This window comes from Acanthaster planci, linkage group LG14 (assembly GCF_054643075.1).
Source record: "Acanthaster planci isolate LZ-2023a linkage group LG14, COTS_SCS, whole genome shotgun sequence".
Taxonomy (NCBI): Eukaryota; Metazoa; Echinodermata; class Asteroidea; order Valvatida; family Acanthasteridae; genus Acanthaster; species Acanthaster planci.
This window is the reverse complement of record NC_141790.1, coordinates 3,844,899-3,857,421: the sequence shown is the minus strand read 5'-3', so window position 1 is coordinate 3,857,421 and position 12,523 is coordinate 3,844,899. Positions and strand designations below refer to the sequence as shown.

General features: G+C 46.6%; 1 protein-coding gene across 1 annotated transcript in view; it reads right to left on the bottom strand.

Moving 5' to 3' along the window:
• LOC110987004 (uncharacterized) overlaps positions 1–12,523 on the bottom strand; it is a 138,817-nt gene that overhangs the window by 111,768 nt on the left and 14,526 nt on the right. The window contains exons 8-11 of the mRNA XM_087145599.1: positions 4,452–4,507; positions 3,628–3,752; positions 2,049–2,139; positions 298–412 (exon numbers count right to left, since the gene is read on the bottom strand). Of these exons, the coding sequence (XP_087001725.1) occupies positions 298–412; positions 2,049–2,139; positions 3,628–3,752; positions 4,452–4,507 (387 nt within the window). The remainder of the gene's footprint in view (positions 1–297; positions 413–2,048; positions 2,140–3,627; positions 3,753–4,451; positions 4,508–12,523) is intronic.

The window sequence follows — 12,523 nt, the reverse complement described above, 5'->3', positions numbered from 1 at the left end:
ATTCCCTTTTTCAAATTTGACCTGCTATTGAAAATCTCTATACCATCAAAGAGTATTCAAAATTTATGAAGCTTCAACAATTCTTCAACAACTCTTCAACAATTTGGTCACAGTATTTGCCAAGTTTTCAACTTCTGCTAAAATTCAAAATACCTCATAATTCTAATTCCCCAATGAGTACCGTGCCTTTGTATATGCAGTAGCATCCACAAGTAGACTTCTTGACAAATCATATGTCCTGTTCATCACGTTATACTATTTGAAACTGACAAACACCAAACTCTGGGGAGAGTTTACCTGGACAGTGGTGGTTTGTACATAGGAGCCACCATCTCAGCCAGTTGCTGACCATCAGGCACAGAAATCAAGGTCTGCACAAGCTCCTGGAAACAGTGGTTTTGTTCATGGGTTCCTGTGTGTGCAACAGTATGTTACATGGGCATCAACTGGTTGGGTGGGAGTGTGCACCATTCCTTTTTTGAAGCACTCTAACTTCACCATGGATAGAGTCTTGCCTTTACCAACCTATATACGTCCCTCCTCCCATCCACATTGTGAGAGACAACAAATGCCCGCAGTTGCAGAGGCAACTTAATGTGAAACTTAGAATCAATGTTATGAGTGCAGTGGCATGCATAATGTCATTCCGTGACACTTGAAATATTCCATTCTACTCAGCTACATGTACACCTCATGAACAGAACAGAGGCCTTAGATGAGATGCAACAAGAAAACAAAAAAATGAAATCTGAAATGGCAAAGACGTCAGTTCAACTTGAGGAGTCCTAACAGAAAGCTGCCCAACTTGAAGCTTCGGTTATGAACATGGAACGGTACAGTTTCAGGTTTGGTGGGATTCCAGAACAACCCAATGGAATGCTTTCCGGAACGTTCCCACTATTCCAGCACATCCCACTATGTGCACAGACGGTTCCAGGCAGCGTTCTGTTGTTCCCAGTGGAATGATCCAGCCGTTACAATCGCAATTGGGAAGATTTCCGGCATTCATTTTCTAGACCCTGTGTCTGAAGCACGGCAGCTTGAGTGCAGAACACGCAAGGTTAAATTTCTCCCGTTTTCTTATTTTCCATATGAACTATGACATATACCTAACCATGCAATGGATTCAGTGTATTTCTGGACACCAATAATTATATTGTATTATTAACGTCTGTACTGGTGAGTGTCTTATTCATTAGCGGGCTTTCATAGTAGAGGGGTCTGTTGTCGCAATGTTTCCACGCATGAGTATTCCATCATATCACAAAAAATTTGGAAACTTGACCTGAGATTGAAGGGGTGCAGGAGGAGGTCTTTAAAAATAACCAAAATTTAAGGTTGAACGACACGACTGAGGTAATTAAGCTTGACGTTGGTATTGCGGCCTATAGCCCAATGATACACACACTGACATAATCCGCATGCAGTCAGCACGTAGTGCTTTCCCCTTTTGTATCTCGACCAAAAACAAAATTTATAAATTCTTATTCAAAATTAGGCCTAACATAAAAGTTAAGTAGTTGACCTACCCTCGTTTGTCATAGCAGACACCATATTTGGACACTGGGCTAAGATTAGTACATGGGCGATATGTACCCGAGTGTGTTCCGACTGGAACACACGTTCCCGTCAGACCGTTCTTACAAAGGAACACACCGTTCCATGTGGAACGCGACTGCTCTCAGTGGAACGGCCAGCCGTTCTGGAATGCAAAGACGGTGTTCCAGTGGGAATGTTCCGGCCATTCCGAATTATGAGACGCTCCCTTAACATCCCTCATTTACAAAACACATTATTTTCCTCTTTCTTCATGGGGGTTGGAACCAGTCAAAAGGAAGGAAGTTCTAGTTGATGGTGCCATTGAATAGAATGAATAATTCAGTTACACCAATCAACCATCCACATGTACTGATCAGATGACAGGGATTCATGCGGGCATTGTATAATACACACAAATTGCACCCCGGCGGCTTTAAATGTCAATCAGATGTATACATTAATGCATATGCCAGAATATTTTAAATTACCAAGTCTATATTTTGCCTTACCTTTCAGTGTTGCCGTTCTCATGCATGTCAGATTACCAACTATCTCTTCTTTCAAGGATGTCTTGTTGAAATTAAGATCATTGCGTGGAAGCTGAGGACAGACAATAAATTCAAGCTGTGACATCGTTTAGTCTACTAGGGGATTGGGCACCTTGAAATATGTGGCACACAAAGTGCATTGTGCCCTTAGGTTTGATTAGCATAAACTAATCAGGTTTGAACAACTCTGTGTCACGCAGCAGTGACCTGTCTCAATCCATCCAGGATTGGTAGCTGTAATACCAAAACAAATGAGCATGCTGCAAAGTGGAGACAATACTGAGGAAGTGAGCTAGACTTTGCTCAATTCGTCACTGACACCACGAACTGGCACCGAGTCGAGTGTAAGGTTGATCTCTTATTTGTGCATTTTAGAAAATCAAGTTATTTTTGTTTTCACGCACTGGCACCCAGCACTGTGCATTTTAGAAAACCAAGTTATATTTTTTTCACGCACTGGCACCCAGCACAGTGCAACACTTTGAGCACGCTTGCTGTTCATTTTGCTTTTCACAAACTGACACCAATCTTAATTTCACCACTATTAAAAACAACTTTTCATTGAATTTTTATGCAATGCTACAACTCTGCGGGTGGATTAAATTCATGTCAAACTTTCCGAAGCATTTTTGTCCCCATTGATGAGTTGTTTTTATGAGAGTGGGTGCCACTTTGTGAAAACAAAAATCTGTCTGTTTTGCATCAGCCTCCAATGAGCGTGCACCCCACCAGGTGTCATTTCATGAAACCGAAATTGTTGATAATATGGTTTTCACAAACTGACACCCACTTGCAGGTGAGTGTCAGTTTGTGGTGTCGAGACAACTAGAGCTCATTAGACCTTTTCACTGATGCTTGTGAGCCATCTTAAAGGGACGCTCACTCTGGTACATCAGTGCTCTTTCAAAGGCTTGGCTTGGGCCAGACCAGTGCTCCCCAGACATGGCTTGGGTCATATGGATCAGTGTACTCTGTGGGCCCGTTCGTTTCACACGGATCTGGATCTCGATCAGTGATCCCAGGGCTGCTTCATGCCATCCATTAGGCAGGTTCTGGTGTCAGTGAACCAACAACGGATTACTGAGCACGATCTGGATCTGCATGTGCAAAACAACAGGTCCTGTGCATGATTGAGCAAGTCCTGTCTGGAGCAGTGAGAATGTACTCAAGACCTAGATGACTGTCAGCCTCCATCATCTGGATATTTTTGGATTGATCATGAAACATTTTTTTAAAAGTATCCTTTGCAAATTTACATTAAATTTAATGTTCAAATTCTAACTCTTGGCGGTTGTTTTGGCCTCAGTTTCTTTATGTTATGCAACTCAGGTTTAAGTGCTTTTTGCCCACAAAAAAACTACACAAAGTTCAACAACTGGTGTGGGTCAACCATAGCCACAGATGGGGGGGGGAGCTGAGCCTTCAGGGATGGGGAGCTGCCTTGTCCCTTCCACCCCATAGTTACACCACTGGAGAGCAGACAAGATAATGTGAGAAAAAGTTACACAAAGAACAGAACATAATTTGATTTCTGCAGTACCTTCTTAATATGTATGGAATCAGTCACAATGTCTTCATCATCCGATGGTCCAGTGGGTGATGGGTAGTACACCTCATGTACAAAGGTCAGTTGCCCTTCAGAAAAGGTCTGCATCTCCGGAAGCTCTGACCAGTATCCAAACACAAAATGCCATTAGATTCCCCTTAGTTTGGTTTGTCATGTTGTTGTGGCAGACATTTATCGTTGAGGACAAGTGCGCGAGGTCCTGTACTGCACTATGGCCCATACACACACGAGGCGATATTTTTTTTTAAAAATCCTCTTAAAACTTAACCTGGAGAAAACATATCAGTGCATTTCCCCTGTGAATGTTTTATCCAAGACACAAATCCTTTCAGTACTGTATGAACACAACTACCCAACATCTACAAGCAGGACTCATTTCCTATAATAACCAGTCACTTGTATGGAAAGTGAGGGAAAGCCATGTACATAGAGAGAAATATGCATTAATTGCAACCTCTCCATGCAACAGTACTGTGCCGTTTTAGTAGAAACCTGTGACACGACAAATGTTTATATCTCCCACAGGTTTGGAAATAGGAAAAGCCAATCACAAGCATAATTCCCTTGAACATGTTGAAATAAATTTACCGATTCATCAGTTAATTATGAGGTTTCAAAAGATGCAGTGTTAAATCTTTACTTCCATGTTTCCAAATATGATCAAATGTTTGAGTGGATCAACTACAATTTAAAGCAATTTCTTGGGACAGATGACCAAACCACTTCTCTCAGTAGAACACACATAATGGAAAACATCGCTGGGGATCCATTTTTGAATCTGTTGAAGGTGTAATTACCCATATTCCATTTGTCTTTCTTTGTTTGTTCATCTGCATGATGCCTGAGGAGAAATCTGAAAATTAAACACATGTTGCTGCAATTAGAATTTTAACCCTCAATGATCAGCAGCGTAGCTTTTGATGTCATGGGGGGGGGCAAATTCAAAAGCGAACGCAGATTTGGGTTTAAACTCAACATGATGGGGGAGAAAAAAATGTTAAGTGCAATCTTGAACCTTGCACAAATTTATTCTACTCCATCCCAAGTTGATTTGCCTTTGAATAACATCCATTCGAGGCAGTACAATAAATTTGCTTAAGGTTCAAGATTGCGGGTGACAAAAATACCAAATGCCTCAAAGTCTGCCGATGTCATGAGACTACCTGTATAGGCCTAGATGCTGGATTCCAAGCTAGGTCAGTATTGGGACAGGTGGGTGTAGGCCCTCATCATCACAGTTATGAGGATTTTTTTCAATTTTTTTTAATTAGGATCACGTAGTGGATGTACAGACATATCTTTGTCACCACTAAGTTTCCGGTCTGGTTAATTAATCAGGTTAATGATGATCTTTGATGAGTGAGTGGCCACTCCTCACAACTGCATGGGTTGACACTTGCAGACTGTTCATGCACACAAGCAACCACAACTCTCAGGGAGAACTCCCTCAACTATCTTGAGGAGCTCTGCAGTCTTGAGCTGCTGTTTCTAAATTAATAAGCGATCTACATGTACATGTACATTGCATATGTACGTGTACATCATAGACATCTAAACAATACCTACATGTAGGCAAGGCACGTTCCATTCACCGCACGTGTACAACAAAAAGTGACGACCAAGTTGAGCGTTCAACCGTCAACCCACCCTGAACCTTTTCTTGGCTTGGCCAGCTAGAATGCTCCTTGCTCTATGGTGTAACTACAACGCTGCGCACATCGAGGGTTGCATTGACCGCATGTCACTCTCCATTGGCGTTGTCTTGTTTAGCCTTTCAGATATTATGATTTTTTGCTGTAGGTCTATGTGAGTGACCATGGAGCTATAAAACTGGGAGTGGAAGCAGCCTTCCCATGACCACGGAGCTAGACATATCGTGGAGTTAAAAACTGAAATGTTGGGAGGGAGAAAAACCAGGCCAAGCGGGCTCAAGACGTAACAAGTGTAAGCTACAATCTTACATTTTATGCGGATGGGTGCCACGTCGCAGGTTTTCCGACACTAGCCATCAACACAAAATTCGGAAGACGCTAGTGTAGTAGGCATTGGAATATGCACATGTTCTTATCCGAGTCAGGCCTATATAGTAGTGTTGCGTTCCCTAAATATCAAGTCGATGGTAGCATGGACTTCATTAGTGTCTACGGGATGTGATATTTGGGGTCAACAATTTATTAAAGGGTGGACGTGAAACAAAGGGGTTTGGGTGACAGTCAAACTGTATGGTTGGTTTATTGCTCTCACTTCTCTTCATCAAAGTTCAATGTGGGTTTGAAGAAGGTGTAGCTTAACATAATACAACACACAAAAGGCAAAGTTATAGAGAGGCGAAGTCGTATATGAGTGTAACTAAACTACGGTTTGGCAGGACCATTGGAAATGCAAGTCAGACGGAGTGGGTACGGTACGTGTGTGTAGCATCGCACAGCTAGGCTACATTCATCGGGCTGGGCCGTGGTGGGAGCTGTCCCGGACCACCACGGTGACTAGCAAGGGCTGGACGGGGCCAGCGCCGGTATGTACCGACCGCACTGCCGCTCAGACCGCAATGTGATGAGCGCAATGATAAAGTCGCCGCACTATGTACCATTGGCTCAGCGTAGAGACGGGGAGGACTGGGCTAGTTAGCAGGACAAGGGTGGCGGGGGACACGGGGGTGTCTCGCCCGGCAATCGGTTCGGACGTAGCGGTGACGGGCCGCTACGACTCTCACTAGCACCCTGGGCTAATTCGTACCGCTCTCGCATCGGTCCAAGCTAAGCTAGCTGGCCATTCATATGGTTACATTTCTTCGCCATAAGAATGGTTAATATCGCACTTCTCTCGGTAAGGGTCCAACCGCCGCACTACGCTGGGTTCCGCTCTCGCAATAAGGGTTTGGTCCGCCGCACCTGACCGACGAGCTGAGGAAAATCTGCTCTATTTATAGGATTCTAGAGGCTTAGGAATTAATAAAATATGAGCGTCGCTGAACAGCTCAACCAATGAAAATCTTCCATCTCAAAGGGTCACATGACTTCCTGCTAAAGTCGTGCGCAAGAATCTAAGGGTCGTGTGTAGCAATGTAAAATACAGAATAAGAAGTCACGTGTACAAAGTGTACAGCCGGGTGCATGAAAGTGCTTACCCGGTCATCTCTAGCGAATGATTGACAGTTACAAAGTTTGAGGTTTCTGGACATTAGCATTTCAGGGAACCTTACCACGCCCAACCACGCAGCCACATGGAGGGGAATTTCGACATGCCAAAACTGAGCAGAGAAAACACAAGGATAAAGGAGTGAAGGAACACGCGATCATGCCAGAGTACAGCATGAATAACTTAATACAAAATTAGCGTCTCTGCTACATGTCCATTAGGCATAGCTGAGCTAAATAAGAGACCCTGAGAAATGCAAGGACCGAGAACAAGTAAAACTAGGGGGCGCTAGAATTCCAAGATTTGTGGGTGCGCAACACTATTCCCCCTCGAGTTTTTACAACGTCCTCGTTGTAAACGAAGGAAATAGAGTTCTTGTTCAAAAGTGGCGAAAAATTCACGAGTAGTTCATGGAAGCTGTAGTGTTCATTGGCAGTATAGAAAAAACACTAAGAGTTCAGTTCATGAAGACTGCCACCGCGTTTTGGGCTACCACTACGGCAAAAGCTAGTCTTATCTACAAAACTCACGAAACTAGTGATAACGCTGAAAAACAGAAAATAAAAATCATAAGCAAATTTCACCACTGGTCGTCCTTGTAACCATGGTACCAAAAAAAATTATTTCAAAACAAAAGAGTCATAATTAGTCCATACAGTTGCGTTGACGATGCTGCAGCTTGCTGGGCTGACGGAACTGGCGATCCAGCTATTATGCAATCCAGTGTTGACTGCAGCAGTCGTAACCTCAAGGGGACATCACAGCGTGTAATGTACATGTATGTGGGCTATGCGAGATCCCTATATCTCGCGGGTTTCTGGCGGGAGCGAGAACTTCTCCGAGTGGAGTCAGCAGGGGCCTCAGATGTCGTCGGGGGGATGCTGTGGCTTCAGCAGGCGGCTGATGCTTTGGGACATTGGTGACTCTGGAGCTGGATTTCTCTTGGAGGTTGGGTGAGAGACTGTTGGGTTGCTCGCACAGGTCACAGTTTTTAAGCAAAGTCTCTTGCAGGTCTCTCATCCATTTGGGGATGTCATCATCGCTGTAATACCGCTTCAGCCGATCATGGTGAATGACTTTGGCTTTTCCGCGTTGCTTAAGTCTGATCTCAAAAAGGAGATCACTAAGTGTTCGTAGAACAATGCAAGGTCCTTTCCACTTTGCGTGTTTGAGTTTTGGCGACAATCCCGGGGTTTTTGTACTGTCGCGCATGTACACAAAATCACCAGCTCGGTAGTTCTGTTGGGCAACACGCGGATCATGGTCCTTTTTCTGGCGTTATGCTGACTTGCCCAAATGTTCACGAACTAGGCGATGAATTTTCTCCATTCGCTGTTTCAGTGAGATGACATAGTCGCATTGGTCTCGTGGTGCTTCATTGTTGGTTGGCCCACCGAGCACCAAGTCAATTGCAGTATGGGTTTCTCGACCGAACATGAGCATGTTTGGGGTGTATCCGGTCGTTTCATGCTGACTGCTTCTGTAAGCTGAAGTCAGGAGAGGGAGGTGAACATCCCAATTGCGTTGGTCGTCGTCAACGTAGGCTGAAATCATGTCAAGTAGCACTTGATTAAAACGTTCAGCTTGGCCATTTGATGAGGGATGATAGGGGGAAGTTCTCGTTTTGTGGATCTCGAGAAGTTTGCAGACTTGCTGAAACAGTTTGGATTCATAAGTTCGCCCTTGATCAGAATGGATATCGAGTGGGGCACCAAATCTGGAGATGAAATCGTAGACCAAACGATGAGCAACTGTCTCTGCTGTTTGATCTGGTATGGGGTATGCCTCCATCCATTTAGTGAACTGGTCACCGACAAGGAGAATATACTTGTTCCCTCTGACGGTTTCAGGGAGAGGGCCCAAGATATCGGTGACAAGTCTGTCCATTGGCGCACCTACTCGGTAGTCTTCAAGGGGAGCTCGCGGGGTGAGGTGTGGCCGCTTGCGAGCGCCACATGTAGCACATTTTCGGATCCACTCGCACACTGACTCCTTCAACTTATACCAGTAAAACTGGCGTTTTGTCTTAGCTACAGTCTTCTTGACTCCAAGATGAGCAGATGTGACGGCATTGTGTGTTGCTTTGAGAACAGCATTCTGCAGTTCTCGTGGAACAACCAGTTGTAGATACGACTGGGTTTTATCAGATGTCACCCATCGTTTGCACAGGACGCCGTCTTTGAGCACAAGTTGTTGCCATAACAACCAGAGGTTTCTAGTGGCTGGACTCTCGCGTGCAATTCTGTCTCTGCTCGGCCTTTGGGAGGATTGTGTTATCGAGTCAATGATGAAACTGAGGTCAGGATCTGCTCTTTGAAGTGCAGCAATTTCCTCTGTGGTGTAGCCGCCGACCCAAGATGTAGCCCTTCCGGCGCGGGGACCGACAGGGGAGCTCAAAGGGGCACGAGCGCTCGTGACCTCGTCATCTTGGTCGTCTTGCTGTCCAGTTGGATTTAATTGTTCTGTAAGTTGCTGCCCGGCACTTAAACCGGCATTGGCATCCGTGTGGGGGATGCAGGGCACGTTACAGTTCAACTCTTTGCCATGTGGATCAGAGGATTCAGTTGCAGGTTTAGTTCGGTTCGAGGGCCGTACAACCCGAATGGCGGTGGGCATATTGGCTTGCCCGGGAGTTTCTCCAGTTGAGGCTGTGTTTACAAAACGGCTGTCAAGAACTCTTTCCTTGCAGTCGCCGGTGAACATATTGCACGAGCGCCAAATACTTTCACCTAGGTTGCGAACACGGCCGAGTAGGAGTGTTACCACTGTTGCCATCAGCACGAGGACCGTCACAAAGGACACGGGTGTGGCTGATTTTGGGGTGACGTCATTCGATGGTGACTCGTGTGGGGTACGAGTCAGGGTACTCAGAGGGGGTGGAACCTCAGCAGAAGTAGTGTACACGTTTCTGGCTGATAGGGGGATCACGTCGTCGACTTTATGAAAATCGGACCACAACTCACTTTTTGCGACACACTTGTCGCAACCACCACACGGCAGATCAGCGAGGATGGATGTCCCGTCATAGCACGGGCAATCGTCGGGGTCGCACGGCACCCTAGAGAGGGCATCTGCGTTACCATGCTTCTTCCCCGCACGATGTTCGATCTTAAAGTCAAACTGGGCCATGATCTCCAGCCATCGGGCCATTTGGTCCACTGGGTCCCTGAAGGACATTACCCACCTCAGAGCACTGTGGTCAGTCCGGATCAGGAACTGTCTTCCAAGCAAATAGTGCCTGAAGTACTGAACAAAAGTCACAATGGCGAGTAGTTCTCTTCTGGTAGTACAGTATCGCCGTTGTGTTTTCGTCAGGGATCGGCTAGCATATGCTATCGGTCTTTCTTCTTCTCGTTGCGTCTGGTCACACCACTGAAGTTGTGACAGGGTTGCCCCGATGCCGGTATCAGAGGCATCGGTGTCGATGATGAAAAGTCCATCGTTGTTGGGATAAGACATTATTTCGTCACAGGTCAATGCGGCCTTTAAAGTGTCAAAAGCCGTCTGACAGTCAGGGGTCCACTTAAACGTCTGTCCGGCCTCTAACAGACGGTTTAAGGGGCTTGCTATCGTGGCAAACTTGGCGATGAACCGACGATAGTATGAGCATAGTCCAAGAAAAGAGCGGACGTCTGTGATGTTTTTCGGTAGTGGCAAAGCTGTTCTCGTGTTTGGATAATAGTTCGCGCAATGTCTTCTGCTGCTGAGGGGGCAAATTTTCGCAGCTCCGGTCATACAGAGAATTAAGATCTTCTGACCACTGACTAGAAGCTGCAGGAGAGTCAGGAGCGACAGGGACGTGTGAGTGGACTGCGAGTGTAGGCTGGTGTGCATGGACTCTACACGCACGTATCACGCGGAAAGCGTAATCCTCCTCGTTGTTCTCATGCTCGGCTATGAGTTCTATCTCATCAATCTCATGCAGGTATCCAAGCGCCGTACCCGCTTGGAGCTCAACGTCCTCGGGTGACGTGTTCATGAGTCTGACAGGTATGCCGATATCTTTTCGGCTGGGGTCAACAAGGGAACTGCCGACCACGAGACATTGCGTTCGACTTTCGCTTGGTGCCGGTTCTACAACTGCAAAGTTCGTGCCAAGTTTTTGATCGTCAGCGACACCTTCCGCTATCCACTCACTGCATGCGGGAATGACGGTGGTCTCTTTCAGTGCGATCTTCACGGCACATGGAGGAGTGCCTTTGATCGTCCACTTGAACCAGTTACCGGCAATTCGTATGCCGCCTCGTGCTTCTAACACGCAGTCATAGAAATAGAGGAAATCATAGCCGAGAATTCCTTCGTCTCCAATGGGAGCAACGTAAGCGTCCCACTGGAAACGTTGCTGTCCAATGGCCAAGTCGATAGTGGCCACGCCTTGGATGGCAATATGTTCATTGTTCGCAGTCTGTAGTTTCAAGGGCTCGCGAGGGGGCTGAAGATCAGGTCGCTTTTCGTCAGGAATTCTGCTGAAAAGTTCTGACGAAACTACAGTCACTGCTGCGCCTGTGTCGACTAAGAGTTCGGTCTCTGCACCGTTGATTTGCACCTGCAAAAATGCAGATATGCCACGGAATGGCTGTCGGGCCATTCTGATTATGTGTTCAGAGGGTGGGACCGTTACCAGGCCGGACGGCACGGTCCCAGTTAGTTTTCCGACTTAGGCTGAATGGCGACAGCCTCCTTGGCTGCCAGCTCAGGGCACTTGTTAGCGAAGTGGCCCGGTTCACCACACTTGAAGCAAGTGGAGTCAGATTTGCTTTTAGCATCGTTTCTGTCAGTAGGTTTGGATCCAGCTTTTGGCTTTTGGCCAGACCCATTTCCTTTGATCAACTTGACTATGCCATTTAATCGGCGATCAAGGTTGTCAGAAAACTGCTTCATCTGCTTCTGCGTGACGAACTCCTGCTTTGCCGTCGCCTCAGTGGTTGAAGCCGCTCCTTCGTGCTTTTCGGCAGGTTGAACAGCGTGAACACGAAGGGAAGTTTTCCCGGTGGAGAGATTTTCACGCAGACTGGTGTAGTTTTCAACGGCTGTTCTGGCCTCCTCCAGCGTTTGGGGGTTTGTCATGCCGATCGCTACGGTGGTTTGTTGATCGGGGAGCCCCTTTAAGAAATGTCGTAGGGCAATGCTCTCCCTCGTGTCAGCATCGGCTGTGGGGTATCCTCGCATGACAAGGCGGCGGATGTCCGCCACATATTCAGTCAGACTGTCTTTTGGGGACAGTTTCTTGGCTTCAAGTAGAGTGAGCCATGCGTTCTGAGTTCGCCTTTCTGCGAATCGGCTTTCCAACGCTGAATTGAGTTTATCAAAGTCATTGACAATGGAGGAGTCGAGTTGTAAAAAAACGAACTCGGCAGCCTTGCCTTTGAGGCTGCTCATGAGACGAAATTTCTTCTCCTCCATTGACCATTCACAGGCTTTTGCGAGGGCCATGAAAGGTCGAATGAAACCTTCCCATGCCCCAGTTCCATTGAATTCACCCTGCCTGGGTAAAGGGACTTCAAAGTTTTTGCTGGATTTGTCCATTTTATTAACTCGTACTGAGGATTCAAGGGGCTCAAAGTCTTTCACGGGGGAAAGTGTGGCGGTGGATGTGAGACTGGGTTGCGCTGGGGAGTCGCTCAGCAGATTCGGTGACTTCTCCGGCTGGGACTGGGGTGTAGAGGGCGCACTCGACTGCGTCAGTGCGGTGACCCGTCGCTCTGCTTCCGCAGCCCGCTTCTCTGCCTGG